Here is a 20,076-nt window from a genome sequence, read left to right on the forward strand (position 1 = left end):
ATGATCCTTCTGCCTCAGCCTCCCGAGTGCTGGGATTACAGACGTGCACCACCAGGCCTGGGTTTCAACATATATATTTTTAAATCTAGTTTTAGTTCCAAAAAGTATTTTTCATGTTATAATTCAATCTCTTATGTAATTGCTGTTTTTAGTCAAGGTATTTTCTGTTTCTTTAGCAGTTTTATTTTCCTTTTTTTGTTTGGTTTTTGTTGTTTTGAGACAGAGTCTTGATACGTAGTTCAGACTAGCCTTGAACTTAGTATGTAGCCTAGGCTGGCCTTGAACTTGGGAGCAATCCTCCTGCGTTAGCTTCCTGAGTGCTGAGATTACAGATATGCACCACCACACCCAGCTACAGTTTTATTTACTAAAAGCTGAAATTCTGAGGGTTTTATTAATTCTTTCTGTGTCGTACATAGGTTCCCTTACCTGCACTGCGATATTTCTTTGACTGATTAAGGTTCTGTTCACCCTTACACACTTTACATGATAGCAGCCCTGCCAAAAGTAGCCAAGGCAATGGTCTCTGCTCCACGGACAGTTAGTACGTCAGCTGTACCATCATGGAATCTATTTGGGGATCTAAAGAAACAGTCTCCTTACACTTCTCACTGTCTAACCCTCAAGGAGAACCCTCATCTCTTCTATTGAGCCACTCTGCTGAAGTCCTGAGATCTCCAAAGTCCAAATTCTACCAAGAAACTTCTGAGTACCTATCCTCTTTAACTGATGATGGATTACAGATATTCAAAAATGCACTTGAGCTGTGCATGGTGGCGCACACCTGTAATCCCAGCCCTCAGGAGGCTGAGACAGAAGGATCACTACAAGTTTGAGGTCAGCCAGGGCCACATAGTGAGTTCAAGGCCAGCCTGAACTACATAGAGAAAGCCTGTCTCAAGAAAGCAAAAAAAAAAAAAAAAAAAAAAAAAACCCAAACAAACAAAATGCATTTGACACCAATCATCATCGTTTAGTTTAGTCTATTTTAAATGTGCTCAGAATATGACATTAGCCTCTGGCTGGGCAAAATCACCTAACACCAAACCTATTTTATGACAAAATTTACACACACACATACAGACAAAGATGGCATTTCGTAAACACACTAGCATGCAAAAACACAAAACAATATCCAGAAGGCACAAACAGCAGAGCACACTGTGGAGTATCGGTTGTTACTTGCGTGACTGCATGGCTGGCTGGAAGCTGCGGCTCGCTGCCACCCTGCAGCATCATGAGAGTACAGTGCCACACAACTGCTAGCCCAGGCAAAGAGCAAAATTCAAAGACTGAAGTGCAGTGTGGCTTCAACTGAATGCACATAGTGTCCTACCACTGAAGCGTGGGAAACCCTCAGCCAAACCATCGCAGACGGAGGACTGTCTGTATTTATGCTCTCTCCAATGCTCTCTGCTGCTTCCACTCTGTCTTCTCACCCAATGGGAAGCAAAGTCCTCACAAGCTTCTCAGTTGCTTTTCTTACAGAATCAAGGTCTTGCTCATTCCTTCCTTGCCCTCCCCACCTGTCAGTCTAACAGCTGCCCCGTGCAGGTGAGTTTGCTGGTAGCAGAAACGGAGGACAACAAGGACAAGCACTCAACGGTCATCACCCCACACACTCCCTCAAATGAAGTGGAAAATGCTCCAATCTGCTGTCAATTAAGTGTTTGTAAGGAATGTACTGAAACTGTAAGGAGACTTTCAAAAGGAATCAAAAAACGCCATTCATTCAAAAATACCTGAGTGACCTCTCTACACAGGGCCCCAGTATTGACTTGTAAGGTGACTCTTTAGGAAGGGACCACACTGATTTCTTTGTTTTGTTTTTTTTTTTTTGGTTTTTCTCCGGTACCGGGAACCGAACTCACGACCTTGCGCTTGCCAGGCAGGCGCTTTTGCCGCTGAGCTAAATCCCCAGCCCCCACACTGATTTCTGTTTAAGTTCTGCTGTTGGTGTAATAAAAGTTCATGACAAATGTAAAGAGTGAAATTTTTAAAAAGTTCCCCACAATGTATTCTGTTAATCATTAGATCCACTTTTCCAGGATGAGATGGCTATTTAGATTAAAGATGGAAAGCTACGATTTTCATGGGTAGATCAACTAAGTAGATAACAATGTATAATGGCAAAAGCTACCTTCTCTTCTTCTTTCTTTACACTATCTTGATAAAGTGGTGAGTAAAAAGCCACAAGAAAGACAAGCTTTCCCGTCCTCTCATTTTTGCCAGATCACTCTCACTTTTTTTTTACAGAGAAAAAAAAAACAAAATAATGACAACAAAGACAAAAACAAAACAACACAAAAACAATAGAAACGATACAGGATTTCTAAACAAGATGATAGGAATTAACAGCAGTTGTTATATTACATATTGGTATCTTCAACGAAGTTGCTCAGATTACCAGATGTAAGAAGGCAAGATTGATCAAACCATTAAAGACAATAAAAAGTAATTTAAAAATAAAAGGGCCAGAGATATAGCTGAGAGGAACAAGAGCCTGCCTGGCAAGTACAAGGTCCTGAGTTCTATTCCTGGTACCAAAAAAAAAAGAAAAAAAAAAAAATGAGAAATGAACAGAGCTTCACAAGACAAGATGGCAGGAATTCAGCAATGGTTGTTATGTTGCATATTGTTGTCTTCAAATTAGTTGTTCAGATTATCAGATATGAGCATGCCAAATTGGTCAAGAAAAAAAATTTAAGCAGTAACTGTTCCTTTCAATAAACCAACAGACATCAGCATTACACTTATCCCAGCTATCCTCGTATATACATAGATTTTTTTTTTTATTTTAAAGAGAAAAGAACAAGAACAAAATAACAAAAACGAAGACATAAATGCCCTTCCTTTATACAACTGATTCTACAGCCAAGAACTGTCAGCTTTTGTCATGTCCTAACTGCAAGTTTACATACAGAACCCTGACACGTGCGGGCTCTTCTGTCATCTAAGAGGGCTCTGACCGCTCTGGAAGCTCGGTAAGATTCATGTGAAAGTACAGAGGGTGTAGCTTTGTATTTTAGAGGAAAAAGACAAAAGTGAAGAACCCCAAAGAGTTAAAAAGTATTTGTTGAATCACGTGAGCAGAAAATGGAAGTGTAAGACTCTGAAGGACTTAAGACAGAAACAGAGGAAGTTAGAGAAATCACCTCTGCCCTTGGCCCTCATGAGCTTCCTCGAGCGTCCCAGGGTACAGTGTTCCTCCTACAGCTGCTGGCGCAAGTAGCCAAGTTCTCTACGTAAAAGCTGGTAGATGCCTGACAAGGCTCTTACGCTGCACAGTACAATATCTGGCTGGTTTTACAACAGGATGACTGAAGTTACTGCTGACAATCTACTCGTGCCTACCCTACACCTCACTCAAGGTACACGTCAGGAGTGTCAAAGACAGGGCTGGAAGTGTAGCTCAGGGAAGCGCACTTACCTAGCATGATGGAGGCCCTGGGCTGCATCCCCAGCACAGGGATGGAAGGGGCCAAAAATAACAAATGCAAACCAAATAAACTGGATTTTAAGAAGAACATACCTGTTTTAGGCCATAAGGCATTGACTGCAATTTCACCTTTAAATTCTTCTGCCATTCCTAGCACACACATAGACATACCATACTTAGCAATGGTATACGCTGAAAGAAACCACAAAGAATAATAATTTGAGAAACAAATTAATTGGTGCATAGAAACAACCTTCTTTCTATTACTATCTTCTCCCCGACATTTCTTTTTTTTGGTACTGCGAATCAAACTCAGGACCTTGCACTTGCCAGGTAGGCACTGTGCCACTGAGCTACATCCCCAGCCCCATTCCCTGACATGTTTTTGAGAATTCATTTTGGTAACATATAAAGTACAAAATGTGATTTTTAAATGTGTTACAAAGTTTTTGTGGAAGTAACTGGACAGGCATAAAACAGTTTTTTATATTCTGATATACGATTAAAAGGAAAAGTAAAGGGCTGGGGATTTAGCTCAGCGGCAAAGCGCCTGCCTGGCAAGCGCAAGGTCGTGAGTTCGGTTCTTGGTACCGGAGAAAAACAAAACAAAAAAAAACAAAAAATAAATAAATAAAAGGAAAAGTAATAAACTTTCATTTTTTTAATACTATGGTAATAAATTACACTATTGTTTCCTCATTTATTTTTTCTTTTCATTTTAAAGAATGAAAGCTAATTTCCAACACTACAAATTAAAACAAAATGAAAGTGATTATTATTTTTTTTTTTTTCTTTTTTTTTTCTCTCTGGTACTGGGAATTGAACTCACGACCTTGCGCTTGCCAGGCAGGCGCTTTGCCGCTGAGCTAAATCCCCAGCCCTGAAAGTGATTATTTAAAGAAACTACTGTCAATAAAATCTTGTAGCTCATTGGAAGGGTATGTGTTTAGAATGTACAAGGTACCAGGTTTGATCCCCAGGACTGCGTAAATAAATACATAAATTAGTAAATAAATAAATAGGAATAACAACAACAATAAAAGGTACAAACTGGACACAGTAGAGCATTCTTGTAAGCCTGGCTGAGGCAGCAAGACTGCAAGTTCGAGGCCAGCCAAGGAACTTAGTGAGATACATCTAAAAATGAAATAAATAAAGGGCTCTAACCTGTCTAAGAGTGCTTGCCTAGCACGTGCAAGGGCCTCAGTTCAAGTACCACCAAAATTTCTTTCAGTGTTGTTTACTAGGTTCCCACTGCAAGCACCTTTTCAAATGCTGGTGAATTATACTAAAATAAGAACTAGGTATTTGATACAGTGATTTAAAGGAAGCACCTATACATAAATCTTGTTACTTAACATCCTCATCTTACTTAAATCATTAGTTTGCTATGAAAAGTAAAATATTTCATGGATAATTTTTAACTAACTTTATTAAAGAATAAATTACATATGATAAAACACACCCACTGGGACATGAAAGAGCTTTTTTAAATCATGGAAATCCCTATCTTAATTTGCATAATAGTTATACAAGTACTGTATATACATTTGTCAAAATTATTAAACTGAACCATTAATGTCTGTGGATTTTATTGAAAGTAAATTATACCTTAATTTTTAATTATAGGCAAATGATTATCTGCAATGTCCAAATTTTATTTACAGAAAATTCAATACTGTCTACTGTGTACAGATTGTGATTATATAATAGATATACTGATTTAATTCAAAACAGATTAAAAAGACCAAGCGTCTTCTCCTCCTACTACCTACCGCAGTGCTGTTTGAACCACACTGGATTTAAATTCAGTGGCGGGCTGAGATTAAGGATATGAGCAATTTTACTCTTTTTCAAAAAAGGAATACATGCTTTGGATCTGAAAGTAAAAGAAAACACAAGTCAAGTGAATAGCTTTCTAAGAATTTCTTCCCATGTCTAAGTTACATTTTAAATTACTCTTCCAGAGGAACTAAACTTCCCCCAGTAATTAAGACAGTACTTACTGTTCACTTTTGTTTGTACAGTACTTTTGTTTACTTTTCTAGAATGAAGACAGGAAAAGCCACTAACTTTCATGCTTTGAAACTTTACTTAACTGAAACTTTACTTAACGGCCGGACTATAAGATCTGCTTTGAAAAAAGTCAAATCCTTGACAGATTAGCATTATGCCCAATCATAACAGTTCCCAATTCTCCCTCCACAACACACTCAGAACTTTTAGGAACAGTTAATGTACTAGTCAGTCAGCTCTGTGCTAAAGAACATGGGTGTTCAAGACAGATCTGGGGCGGGGAGATAGCACCTGCCCGGCAAGTGCAAGGTCCTGAGTTTGATTCCCGGTACCAAATTAAAAAAAAAAAAAAAGAAAGACAGATCTGGATTCAAATGCTGCTTCTGTCCCTTCATTGTGTGACCTTGGGCAAATTTTATAACATTCTTATTCGCAGTTTTCTCCTCTATAAAGGTTGGTAATACCAACTACCATCTGGAATTGGCCAAAGGATTAAAATGAGATGATACAGATGAGATACTCAGGACAGTGCATATATTAAACGTGAAATCAATTACTGCTATCACAATATTATATCTGCTGATTTATTTGCCCTATATGTTTGTTTATTTTTCTAGAATGTAGATAGGAAAAGCTATCTTTTATAGGAGTATTCATATAACTCCAGAACTGCAGTTTAGTAATATAACTCTCAATACATCCCCAACTTTAATTTGCACCAACACAAAATCTAATACACCCTTAGGAGCAATATATAAGTTCATTTTTTAAACCTGCTCATAAAGATAGGTCATTTATTTTATAAAAGATTTGTGTACAACGTTTAAAAAATTTCAAGTATTAAACTATAACACCTTATAGAAAATAACATATTATAGCTTAAATATTTCATAGCTTTATTTCACACTCAAGGACAACTAAGACTTTGAGCTAATCTCTTCTTCCTTCAAGTCAGTTTTATTTCCTTATATGCAACACCAACTCCAGTATCTTTTCAAGCTTACAAACCAACTACAATCGAAACAGGTTTTTGTATTCACTGTTTTTCATCTCCAAACATGCCTGACCTCCCCCAGCGTGAAGGGCAGAGGGGCAAGCAATACTATAGTTCATTTTTATTAAAACAGTGAACTTGCACCTTCAAAGCATCAACAGGAAATAAACTGAATGTATTCCAGACAATGAGACCGTATTTTACACTCCGAGGGAGGAACTCATTTCATTGACAATATAAATATGAGCTTTCCCTGGATTACAGGCAGAAGCTTCCTACTTGCACTTTGTCCAGGCTGGTCCTCAACACTACAGTACCAACCTCAGATCAAGCGTGTCTTTCAAAGCAACAAGCAAGCCTTTTTACATTTTATTGAAAACCTTCCGCACCACACTTAGATACAAATACCTCCAGCTTTCTGAGTTAGCTGAGTTTCCTGGTGGACTTCCAAACTGTACTCCTGATTTGGCTCCCACCTGCTCACAGCTAGGTAAGTTTTCTGAGAATACATCGCAGCACTCTCCCCCACAACACTTCTCCGGGACTCACGTCAGGTAGGTGCCTCTGGTGTTCACATTCATCATCAGATCCACCTTCTTCGTAGGCGTTTCCATTGTGTTAGTCAAGCTGATAGCACTGGCATTGTTCACCAAAATGTCAATTCCTGTTACCAAAGTAATCAATGTGATTTTAAATATATGAGACTTTTTTCACATACAGACACAAGGAAAAGCATTTACCCTATTTCACTGAACCTTCAGTTGATTCACAAATACTTCTTTTGCTGGGTGTGGTGGTGGCGCATACCTGTAATCCCAGCACTAAGGAGGCTGAGGCAGGAGGATGGTTGCGAGTTCGAGACCATCCTGGGCTACAAACTGAGCTCAAGGCCAGCCTGAACTGCATAGCGAGACCCTGTCTCCAAAAAAAAGACCAAAAAAAACCAATTCTCTTATATAATATGACTGACTAATTCAGTAACGTAAGCCTCAACAGCTGTCTCTAAATAGCACCTACAGCTGGGTGTGGCTGTGCATGCCTACAATACCAGTTCTCTGGAGGCTGAGGCAGGAGGATCACGGAGAGTGAGTTTAAGGCCAACCAGGGCAATTTAGCAACTTAGGAAGATCCAGTGTCAAAAATTTTTTAAAGCCAGGCATGGTGGTGCATGCTTGTACTCCCAGCACTGGGGAAGCTGAGGCAGGAGGATTGTTGTGAGTTTAAGACCAGCCGGGGCTACAAAGTGAGCTCAAGGCCAGGCTTAACTGCACAGTAAGACCCTGTCTCAAAAAGACCAACCCAAAAAACCTTTTTTAAAAAAGAGCTGGGAAGATCAGATCTTGGGTTCAACCCCCAGTACTAAAAAAAATCCAGCATGTACATGATTTTCACTAGCACAGTGGAGACACTGCCAATCAACACAGTGCCACAGGAAACTCCGGGAGCTAGCTTTCACCCTGTCTATTCTCTTACCTCCTGGTCTCCCCTTCCTTTCTCCACAAACATTAAGTCAAATTCTTTTCTGCTATGTCTCCAGGGCCTATGGCCCTTCCACACATACTGCTCTCACTTTCCCTCAAGACCCATCTCTTAAGGGGAAGCGGTCCTTTCTGGTCTTGGGAACTCCTGTGTGCAGTGGTGGGGTTTTTAGAAGGTAACTGGATCATGAGATCCAGTTACTAGATTAATCCAGTGATAAGATCATAATTTCACAGCCTTATTAAAAGGTGATAAGCCAGGGGTAGTGGCACATGCCTGTAATCCCAGCACTTAAGAGGCCGAGGCAGGAAGATCACTATGAGTTTGAGACCAGCCTGGGCTACATGGTGAGTTCAAGGCCAGCCTGAACTGTGTAGTGAAACCCTATCTCAAAAAAAAAAAAAAAAAGGGATAGCAACTCAGGAGGTGGGGCTTAGTCGAGGGAGTAGGCCTTAGGGACCATTCTGGCCCCGGAACCCCTCCTCTCCGAGTCTCTCCCTTTCGGTTCCCTGGCTTCCACGAGGTGAGCAGCTTCCCTCTGTTGCGACCTTCTGCCATGACGTTCCTGCTTTGCCACAGGCCTAAGAGCAACCAGCCCACCAGGGATTGAAATCTTTAAAACCATGAATCAAAACAAATCTTTCTTCCTTTAAATTGTTTCTCTCAGGTATTTGGTCACAGTGATGAGAACCAAACACAACTCTATTCCCCGGTCAGTCAGTCTTGGTTATCAGATTGCTGCTCTATCATAGCACTTTTGTTCAAGTAACCTTATTTTACTTATTAAGTAAAATGAGGCATAAAGTGTAAAGATAGTGAAGCTGGCATTTAGATATGCCACAAAGAAGTCATAAAGTACTTCCTATAAGTAAATTTTTTGAGGGGTGAACTACTTGCTATGTAGTTCAGGCTGGCCTCGAACTCACAGTGACCCTCCTTCCTCAGCCTCCCGAGTGCTGGGATGACAGGTGTGCACCACCATACCTAGCAGCTTCCTATAAGTAAAAAAATAAAAGTTCTCAACCTAAGGAAAGAAAAATAGTGTTCTGCTGAAATTGCTAAGGTCTATAGTAAGAATGAATCTTCTATAGATGAACCTACAAAAAAGGAAGAAGAAACTCAGGCTAGTTATTCTAGTATGCTGTGATCAGTTATCCACCTTAAACTTCAGGTTACAAGAGAAAGGGAGAGACTACAGTCATATAACTATCATTACAGCATATTATTACTGCTCTGTTTTATTATTAGTTATGGTTGTTAGTCTTTTATTATGCCTGATTTATAAATTGAACTTTATCACTTGTATGTTTGTATAGGAAAAGACAGAGTATACCCAGTGGCACCTCAGTTCATGAACTAAACTCTTTCCACAGTTCTCTGCAACTAGAATCGTGGAAAGAATTAAGTTCATGAACTGAGGTGCCACTGTATATTGCTATGATTTAGTTCTAAGATGTCCTCCCAAAAGTCTCACGTGTTCAGACACAGAACTTCTATAAGGTGATTTGGGTCACATGTGATTAGGAGATAGGGCCTGGTTGGAAGAGGAGTGTCACTGGGGGCATGCTTTTAGAGTGTGTATCTCTCTCATCTGCTCCTCCCTTCTCTCTCAATTTCTTGCTGCCATGAGAACAGTCTTCCTCCTCCATGTCCTTCCACCATGACATTTCTGCCTTGGAGCCAGCTGACCATGGACTGACTCTCCTGAACCATAAGCCAAATTAAAACTCTCCTCCTTTAAGTTGTGGGTGTTGTATACTTGTCCCACCAATGGGAAAGTAACTACCTATACACGGTTTTAGGTATCCACTGGGTGTTGACAGACTTATATTTTATCAATATTCAATAATTATTTCAAAAAGGCATTACCTCCAAATTTCTCGACTGCTTTCTCTACTGCAGTGCTGATTTGCTGTTCATCTCTCACATCCACAATACATGGCAAGGCCTTTCCTCCAGCTGCTTCAACTACAAAGGATAAACAAACAAAAAAGCATTAAAGCATCCAAATATTATACCTTCCACTATGATATAACAGGCAAAAGAAAAAAGTACCCCTTTTAGAAAATCAATATAAATAACTGTCTTATAATTACTAGTGACTCCAACACACAGGACAGATTGGTCACATCTAGCTTTCCACTAGCTATGTCAACTGTCTTAGAAAAACAAAAAAGAAAGCCTGTCATGGTGGCTCATGTCTATAATCCTAGCACTTGGGAGAATAGCTGTGAGTTCCAGGATAGCCTAGGCTATATAGTGAGTTCAAGGTTAGTCTGATCTACATGTGAGACCCTGTCTAAAAACAAAAAAACAAAAAAATTAAAATTAAAAAGGGGAGTATTTAAAAAAATTCTATTAAAAAGCAGTAAAAAGAAAGCAATTAAAAAATTTTACTACAGAAAATTTTCAAAAATACATGAAATACAAAGAATAGTTTTAAAAAAACTATCACTAATCTCCTATCATTAGTGATTGTTACTGGTTTGTTTTTTGTTTGTTTCATTTTGTTGCAGTACCAGAGACTAGACCCAAGGCCTTTGCACAGATCTGTACCTCAGTCCTTTTTATATTTGTATTTTGAGACAGTCTCACTTAGTCACTAAGTTGCCCAAGCTGGGGTTGAACTTTTGATGCTCCTGCCTCAGCCTCCCAGAGTGCCAGGATTACAGGTGTGCACTGCTGCAGTCAGCTGATTGCTACAGTTCTGCCGATTTATCTTCCCCTTGCCATATTTTGTTTGTGTTTGTATTTTATTTTTCTTGTTTGGTTGGTTGGTTGGTTTTTTTGTTTTGTTTTTTGTTTTCCCGGTACCAGGAATCGAACTCACGACCTTGCGCTTGCCAGGCAGGCGCTGCGCTGCTGAGCTAAATCCCCAGCCCCTGTGTTTGTATTTTAAAACAATCCTCAGCATCATTTCACTTATAAGTATTTCATGTACCTTTCTCCAATATAACCACAATACTATTAACATTACTAATAAAACTAGCAATGTTAACTAAAGTTGAATTTAAGCCCTTTCTCCTGGCACTGTGCCTAGTGTAACGCCTTAAATATAAGATAACTACTCATCAACTGAAAATATTACAATAACGACTTGTAAAGCATGTATACTAAATAACACTTTTCCAAAACGTTTGCACCACCACCCTCAAAACTGTCTCCTGTCCACTTCCACTCCATCTCCCTCCCATCCCAGAAGCACCACTCTCCTGAGCATCATTTGTTACTAGAGGCCCTCATATCACTTCCAAGGGCTAGAGAAGAAAAGCAATGCCTGCTCCTGAGTAACAAAACAGACACTTTTTAAATCAAGATAGATACTTCTCTAAGAGTAGCTTTCAATTATGTGTTTTGCTGAAAATCAGACCTAACTGGAAAATAAACTTCAGCTGTAATTACTAGCAGGTCATTACCATGGTGATGGCCAGTGCTATGCAGAAGATCGTACCTCATTATTCTCTTGTATTCTCTTATTCGCTACTCAATGGCTACTCAGTAACGGCAAGGAAGGCAAGGACAGTTTGATCTGGGACGGCATTTTTGATCTCTAGTTAGGTCTTATTTTCAGGGAAACACAGGTAGTTCAAACTGAACTCTCAGTAAATCAGGGACTGAAACCACTGAGAGGACATTTTTATGAAACGGTGAAGGTCACACTCACTCTCTTCAGCAGCAGTGTAGATGGTGCCCGGAAGTTTGGGGTGTGTCTGGGCGGTCTTTGCAGCAATGACAACATTTGCTCCATCTTTTGCAGCTTTCAATGCAATTGCTTTGCCAATGCCACGGCTTGCACCGGTGATGAAAATCGTGCATCCCGTCAGCCTCCTACAACAGAGCAGAAGAGCATCAGAAACCTCAATATTTCCTTTACTCATCAATAGCAGGAGCTCATGCATGCTTTCATAATATCCGTGGTGGCTCCTCTGTGAGATTTTCTCTGCTCTCTCCAGCCCGTCCATGTTATACTATAACTACATAATCACTACCTTCCCGCTGCACAAGGACTTATAAATTATTCATGACAACTGCAGTTGGCTGATGTTTTTGTGATCTGGCAAACAAAATCTGCTCAAACACAAAGTAAAAAAAAATTGGTGGGTGGCACTGGGGATTGAATCCAGGGCCTTCACATTCACCTACATCCCCAGCTTTTTTTTGGTGGGGGGGGGCAAGGTCTTGTATACACTGGGTTTGACCTTTGATCCTCTGACCTCAGTCTTCTTGAGTGCTCGAATTACAGACCTGTGCCACCAAACCTAATAACAAGGTCTATTTTTTAGTGAATTTACCATATTCTTTATATTCTTTAACACTTTTCAAGTTTTCTACAATAAATACATAACACTCAAATTATTTAAAAGTAAGTAATTGCTCAGTAGATGCTCACAAGCCAGATGTGGTGGTGCATGCCTGTAATCTCAGCACTTATTGGGAGGCTGAGGCAGGAGGATCACCATGAGTTTAAGGTCATCTTAACTACAGAGGGAGACCCTGCCTAAAAAAAAAAAAAAACCTCACAGTAGCAGGGATAGAAATCCAAATGTTCATCAACTAATAAATGAGTAAACCTAACATGATATATTCATACACTGGAATACTGTTCAGCAATGCAAAGCAAGAAAACACTGAGACATGGTATAATATTGTGAACCAAATATGTTTCACTAAAGAGGCAAAAGGAAGGAAGGCACAAAGAACCACATGTTACAGAGTCATATAATCAGTGGTTGCCTAGAGCTGGGGAATGGGAGGAGCTGGGGGTTGACAGCCGAGGCATAGGGGTTTCTTTTTGGAATGTTGGAAATGTTTTAAAATTGATTGTGGCTGGGCATGGCGGTGCATGACTGTACTCCCAACTACAAAGGAGGCTAAGGCAAGAGGACCACACGTCTGAGGGCAGCCTGAGCAATTTAAGAAGACCCTACCCACCCCCAAGTAAAAACAAAATAAAACAGACTCGGGCTGTAGCTCAGTGATAGAGCTCTTACCTATCACGTGTGAGGCCCTAGGTTCAATCCCCAATACTGCCCCTCAATACACACACACACACACACACACACACACACACACACACAGAGGTAATGATTCTAGTGAATTTTTTTTCTTGTTGAGACAAGGTCTCACCATGTAGTCCAGGCTGGCCTCAAACTCACTATGTAGCCCAGGCTGACCTTAAATCCAAAGTGATCCTCTTGCCTCAGCAAGTACTGGGATTCCAGGCATGCTGCACCATGCCCATCTTGGTGTATATATTAAAAGCCAATGAACTGTGTATTTTAAACAGGTGAACTGATTGGTGTGTGAATTACATCTCAGTAAAGTTACTAACATACAAACCCAGAAGACTCAATAAAGAGCTGAGGGTTCATCAGACACATTCTCTGACTCAAATACAGAGGAAACTCATACAGTTCCCTAGGAACACTTCATTCCTTACCCCCACCTTAGCTTCACACTGTCTGCTCAGGCGTTAAATGAGAAGGAAACACCAGGGAAGGAAGCACGCTTTCACGTTTACTTTCTACGGGCAAACAGTTTTCTATATTTATATTTGCTCAAGGAGAAGGATCAAAAAGTGACAGTGACAAAGAGGAAAGCAATAACCAGCCAACCTTGCTAACAAAAGAACATAAAGCTCTTGCCAAGCCCGGAGGATGATACTTCTGAGGCGGGATATCAGAAGTAAAAGGAGAAGAGGTTTTAAAAGAAGGAATAAGCACTTTGGTAACAAGAAAGAAAAATAAAGATGGGGGAAGGGACAGAGAGGTAGAGACCATTTATGGCGAAACAGCAAACATACACAAAGCAGGTAAAATGAATGTGTAAACAGTAAAGCTTAAGAAAGAAAACCAATATGAGCAGTGCCAGGAAACCAATACCCCAGAAGTCATTCATTTCTTCCTCTCCAGCTCTACTCACCCTCCTGTCCCCCGCCCACAAAGTAAAAACTACCTTAAATATCAGTGTTTATTACCTTGTTTTTTTTTTTTTTTTTGGTTTTTCTCCGGTACTGGGAACCGAAATCACGACCTTGCGCTTGCCAGGCAGGCACTTTGCCGCTGAGCTAAATCCCCAGCCCCTCCCTTGTTTTATATTATCATTAACACCTGTGTATTTATGCTTAAACCAAGGTCAGCAAACTATGGTCTGTGGGCCAAATCTGACCCTGGCCAGGATTTCGGAAGAAGCACAGACCCTTTGAAAACCTAACTTCAGATTTCTAGCTTCCAGAACTCTGGAAGAGAATAAATCTGTGTTAAGATACTCGGTTTGTGGTACAGTACTTTGTTACAGCAGCCTAGGAAACTATTACACAATGCCTTTACCTCCAAAATAGATTCCCATCCTTCTGATAAGTAGAACTTGTATTACAAAAAGTATCCTATTATCTTGAATATCAATCACACAGAATTATGGGCATGGGTTTTCTTTCTTGTTATATGAGTACTTGTATCTCTAGTTTTGCCTCTTGGCTCACAGAGCCAAATGTTTACTATACGGCCCTCTATAGAAAAATCCTACCTCGCCACGTTCTAAACAAAATACTGTTTAGGTTTTGCCTAACTTCTCAATATCATCTTTCCTTTATCTGATAATTCTCAACAAGACAAAATTGGTATTACTACGGTGACATAAATATAAGATACTTTTGCTAAAAATAAAAAGCTGTTAAGCTCTGCAGAAAAATACATTCTCAAGTCTCTGGAGCTCCAGTTGTTGGTCTACAAACCAGCCCATGTAATATGGTAGAAACAGTTCAAAAGATCAGTCATTATTTTCCTTAAGAATTATAACCCCTCCAGAAGAATTCAAAAGAGAAACCTGTTAGACATTTTGTGCACTCACAATGGAAATTTCCAAGGAAATGTTCTGTGTAATTATTAATATATGTCACATCCCTACACACTGAGGCCTTAGAAACATGCATACACCACTGGATTATTACAAACCCAATTTAGAAAGCTCTTAGAGGTTCACATTTAACTAGAATCCTTTACTAGGTCTTTGAAGCTGTCTTCTCTGAAAAACCCAACCATCTTCTACCTTTTTCTGTTTGTTTTGAATTTGTTGCGGGTTTTTCTTTTTTTTTTTTTTGTACCAGGAATCGAACTCACAACCTTGCCAGGCAGGCACTGTGCTGTTGAGCTATACCCCTGACCCCATTTTTTAAAAATTTGCTTCATACTTTTTATTATTGCATTTTAGTTATACAGATTAATGGGTCTCATCTTGGTTCTGTCTAATTTTGAACTTTATACATAGAATCACTCAGTACATGTTTTAGCATTTGCTTCTTTTCAAACATTGTTTGGAGATTTATCTATGTCAGTCCACGTAAGCATACTTGTTTTACTTTTATTACTATATGAGATTCCACATATAAACACGCTATAAATTATTTATTCATTCTACTGCGTATGGACTTGGGGATGGTTTCTAGTGTATTGTCTATTATGCACAACGCTGCTGTAACTATTGTTGTACGCATCTTCCAGTCCCATGTGCAAGAGTTTCTAGTCTACAACACATACCTACTAATCAGACCTAAGGCTTATCATACATTATTGTGAGCCAAAGATAATCAAAAATTCTTTGGCATTCTTTCCATCAAGAGGAGGAGTGTATTTCCCCTCCTTTTGGGTCTGGAGTAGGGTTACGGCTTTCTTTTTTCCAAAACAATGTGAGAGAAGTGGCATTCTTGGCTGGCAGTTCCCACTTTCCCACTCTTAGAAGCCAGATGCCATGCTGCACAGAAGTGAACCCCTTACTAAATGATGAGTGATCACACAGACAGAAATCCTGGAGGGGAGCCGGGCGTGGTGGCACACGCCTGTAATCCTAGCACTCGGGAGGCTGAAGCAGGAGGATCATTGCGAGTTCAAGATCAGGCTGGGCTACAAAGGGAGATCAAGGCCAGTCTGAACTCCATAGCGAGACCCTGTCTCAAAAAGAAACCCTGTAAGATGAGAAACTATTTAGACATTTCAGCCAAGCTCCTAGCTAAATGCAGCCACATTGCATGACCTCAGCTTAGTGTGTGGAGCAGGAAACCCACACAACCCAAGGAACTGTGAATAATTACCAGCCGCTGTTTTAAACACTGGTTAGTGTGTCTCCCACACACACACTGGGGATTGATCCAGCAGACAAACTATCACTGAGCTACACCTCCACCCCTTTTACTTTTTTTTTTTTTTTTGATACCAGGAATTGAACTCAGGACCTTGTGCTTGCCAGGCAAGCACTTGCACCACTGAGCTATATTCCCGGCCACCACACCCCTTTTACTTTTGAGACAAAGTCCATCAAGTTTCCCAGGTTGGCCTTAAAAACTTCCAATCCAGCCTCAGCCTCCTAAGTACCAAGGGTTATGAGTGTGCACCACACCACACCTGGCTTGGAAAGAGCTAGCCTCGATAAGAGATAGGGCAAATAATTCCTATTTGTTCTTCTCCAAGAGGTATTTTAATATACTTGAAGTTGACAGTTGCCAGGGTCTGGAGGTTGGAGGAAATTGGGAGACATTGTTTTGTGAGTATAGTTTCAGTTTTAGAAGATGAAAAGCTGTAGGGGTTGGCGGCCCAACAATGTGAACATACTTGTCGCTCCTAAACTGTACACTTAAACACGGTTAGGTCAGCAAATTTTATGTCACGGGTACTTTGTCACACTTAAAAAAATTTTTTAAGTGGAAAAAAAAATCTCTCCCTAAAGATACCCATATTTTAAGAACAGTTCAACTTGTTACTAATTTGAAAATCGTTTTCAAAGGACCCCATTATTTTGTTACTCTACAACGAAGCGTTCGGACCTAGCGGAATCCTGCGGGCCCCAGCTGTCCCAGTGACCTTTCACCTAGAATTCGCCCTCCTGACGCCAGGCGAGCAGCTCTGGCCAGAGCCAAGATCAGGCTACCACTGCGGGCGGCGGGGAAATCCACCGCTGACGCGTTACCTGGGGACGAGGATTTTACACTGCTGCCCTCCTGATTACAGTGTGAACACAACTTCGGGTTACTTTTCCACGCGACGCGACAGATCCACAGTGCACGAGGGCCAGCGCGGATCCGGGTTCCCGAGCTCGCTGCGCCGGCCTCCGTGACCCTCCCTTCGCCGAGCCATCCCCACCGAGCCGCGCACTCTATCCCGCCAAGTCTTGCCCCCATCCCCTTACCCGGTGTTGGGCAGCATGACTTCCCCAGATCCCAAGACCTAGCGACAACTGCGGCGGCCGCGGCGGCTAGGGGAAGAGCGGAAGGCGGACTCTGCCTCCCCTGGCCACGCCCCGGGACACGCCTCCTGCCCCGCCCCCCGAGGCCCGCAAGGGAACGGGCTCTCAGAGAAGCAAGAGATCGCTGAGTGCGCCTGCGCACACAGTGGGTCCCTGGCGCTTGGCGTGTTTCACCCGCTGTCTCTTCCGGAGCCCTGGAAACCCGCTCTCTGCGCAAGCGCTGTGAAAGACAACTCGGCCCCGCCCCTCTCCCACAGCCCTACGGGGACAATCGGTCTCCTCACTGCGTCTAGCACTTTGGGAGCGTCAGTGGCGACCTTCACCTTTTCCCCGCGCTCGGGCGTGGTTGCAGCGCCAGGCCCAGGGAGAGAGGGTGACTATTACACGGGAGACCCTGATCACCAGGGACTGACCTGGGGGTTCGTTGGCTGTCTTCGCCGTGCACAACCCACCTCCGTCCCGGGAGAGGCGCCCTTTCCCAGCCCGCCGTCGGCGGAAATGCTCTTCGTGCCCCGAGCCGGCCTGGGTCCCGTTCAGTCTCTGGCCTAGGCCGGTCTGCGGTGAGAGAGCAGCTTGTGGAAGAGAGATCTTTGCAAAAATCACGCTAACGAGTTCATAGGAAATGTCCTCAACAAGAGCCAGTGCTGGCCGGGCGTGGTGGCGCACGCCTGTAACCCCAGCACTCGGGAGGCTGAAGCAGGCGGATTGCTGTGTTCGAGACCAGCCAGAACTCACCAAAGTGAGTTCAAGGACAGCCTGACTGCATAACGAGACCCTGTCTCAAAAAGACCGAAAAAAAAAAAAAAGCCCAGTGCTGGAAAAGAAAACGTACTCTTGGAATAGGTGCTGCTATAAAGTCAATTCTGGGATTCAAGATCATTTTAGGGAGTACAACCTGAACATAACAGCTAATCGAATTAAAAACTGTGACATCTGGGCGTGGTGGCGCACGCCTGTAATCCCAGCACTTGGGAGGCTGAGGCAGGAGGATCGCTGCAAGTTGGAGACTAGCCTGGGCTACAAAGTGAGCAGAAGGCCAGCCTGAACTGCATAGCAAGACCCTTTCTCAAAAAGAGAAAAAAAAAAAAAAAAATTAAAAACTGACATTTGAAGGGGTGAAGTTGATTTTGCATTTTGTAGAGGTGTGGTAAAGGGATTGTTATGCAAAGCTAGTTAAGGAAAGTACTCCAGATGGGGTTTACACTGCTCCGTTGATTATGGGCCCTAATTTACATACATATCTGCTCATCTCCTATAGGAATGTGAATTTGTGGTTCGCGGTATAGTCCTTAAAGGCTCCGCAGGAATTCATTTATTCGACAGATACTAGTATCTACTATGTTTTGGTCACTTGAGATACAGGAAGACAAAAAGGACAAGATTGTTCTGCGTGTATGGGAGTATGGTGACTAGCCCTATGGCTTTTAGACTACCTAAGTACTGTTTTAGAGAGTGTTGACAGAAACTTAATTAGAAAAGAAAGTGAAACGTTCATCTGCACTCACCCTGAGGAGCTTTCTTCTACTTTTGAGTGGCCTTTATAGAAGGTAAATTTATTCCTAAATTTTTTAAAGTCATTCTAGTAAGCAAATTTAAGTCCATTGAATTCAATGTTATGACTAAAATGTGATTTGGAATTATCATGACCAGATTCTACACCATTGCCTTGATTAATCTAGCATTAGATTAATACAAGAGATGGGAGTAGGGTGTGGTGGCGCACGCCTCGGGAGGCTGAGGCAGGAGGATGGTTGGGAGTTTGAGGCCAGCCTGGGCTACAAAGTGAGGCCCAGGCCAGCCTGAACTGCACAGGGAGACCCTGTCTCAAAAAGACAAAAAAAGAGAGAGAGAGAAAGAAAAAAGATGGGTAGGAAGGAGAGGTCTTGGGAACATAATTAGATCTGCATTTTGGAAGGTGAACAATTTTAGCTTACAACACTTTAGGAAGAATACGTCCGGCTGCAGTGTGAAGAACAGCCTCGGTGTAGATGGAGACAAAGAAGTCTACAATAATGTAATAAGAAAAGTAGTAGATAAGGAATAGTGCGAATTTAAAGAGAACCCACCGTTTTAATGATTTGGTGTAGAGGGCGAGGGGGAAGATGGTGTCAGAGATGACTGCCAGGTTCCTGGTGTAAATCCCGGGAGGAGGTGTTCCCAAAGGTAAAGTAAGGGCAGGAATGCTGCGGCAGACCACTGTGGTCCCCCCAAAGCTGCTCATGCCTTCATCCACAGTAACACATTTAGCTACGTTACTCTCGCCTTGAAGTGTGATCATGAGGTTAAGTTCCTGTCAGTGGAATAGCAGCAGAAGTGAGTTTGGCAAATTCTGTATCACTTAAGAGAGCCCTGCTTGCCTCCACTTTCTCTCCCCCATCCTGCCTGTGATCTCAGTCATGTGTGTGGATCTCAGTCAGTCTTCGTGCACTGGTCTAGCACATGCAAAGCCCTTGCTTCAATTCCCAGCACAGGAAAAAAAGGGAGTCTAGATATAAACCTGTGGCCAAATGGTTTTCAACAAGTATGCCAACAAGTATGCTGTCATACTTTATACAAAAATTAATACAGAATGGATCAGAGACATAAATGAAAGCACTAAAACAATAAAAAGCTCTTAGAAAAAAACATCAAGATAAACCTTCACAGCATGTGTACTGGTATACGCCTGTAATCCCAGCACTTTGGAAGACTAAGGCAGGGGGATTAAGAGTTTAAATCCAGGCTGGGAATAGAGCTCAGTGGCACATGCCTTGCTTGGCAAGCACAAGGTCCTGAGTTCAAGTCCCAGTGCCAAGAAAAAAAAAAAAAAAGAGAGTTCAAGCCCAACCTGGGCAATTTAATGATTTAAAGACACCATATCTCAAAATAAAGAAAAAGAGAGCAGGTGATTTAGCTCAGCGGGGAGACCCTGAGT

The 20,076-nt window shown here is 41.7% G+C and overlaps 1 protein-coding gene across 2 annotated transcripts in view; it reads right to left on the reverse strand.

Annotated features, from left to right (window-relative positions):
- Hsdl2 (hydroxysteroid dehydrogenase like 2) overlaps nt 1–17,358 on the reverse strand; it is a 75,309-nt gene extending 57,951 nt beyond the window's left edge. The window contains exons 1-6 of one of the 2 annotated variants that reach the window (XM_013513304.1): nt 17,106–17,358; nt 11,593–11,756; nt 9,798–9,896; nt 6,999–7,113; nt 5,215–5,318; nt 3,533–3,631 (exon numbers count right to left, since the gene is read on the reverse strand). In XM_013513304.1, the coding sequence (XP_013368758.1) occupies nt 3,533–3,631; nt 5,215–5,318; nt 6,999–7,113; nt 9,798–9,896; nt 11,593–11,756; nt 17,106–17,122 (598 nt within the window). In that variant the 5' untranslated portion in view covers nt 17,123–17,358. The remainder of the gene's footprint in view (nt 1–3,532; nt 3,632–5,214; nt 5,319–6,998; nt 7,114–9,797; nt 9,897–11,592; nt 11,757–17,105) is intronic. The other variant, XM_005382705.2, reaches the window with a different exon arrangement.
- Between the last annotated feature and the right edge of the window lie 2,718 nt (nt 17,359–20,076).

This window comes from Chinchilla lanigera, unplaced genomic scaffold, assembly GCF_000276665.1.
Source record: "Chinchilla lanigera isolate Chin_1 unplaced genomic scaffold, ChiLan1.0 scaffold00018, whole genome shotgun sequence".
Classification (NCBI taxonomy): domain Eukaryota; kingdom Metazoa; phylum Chordata; class Mammalia; order Rodentia; family Chinchillidae; genus Chinchilla; species Chinchilla lanigera.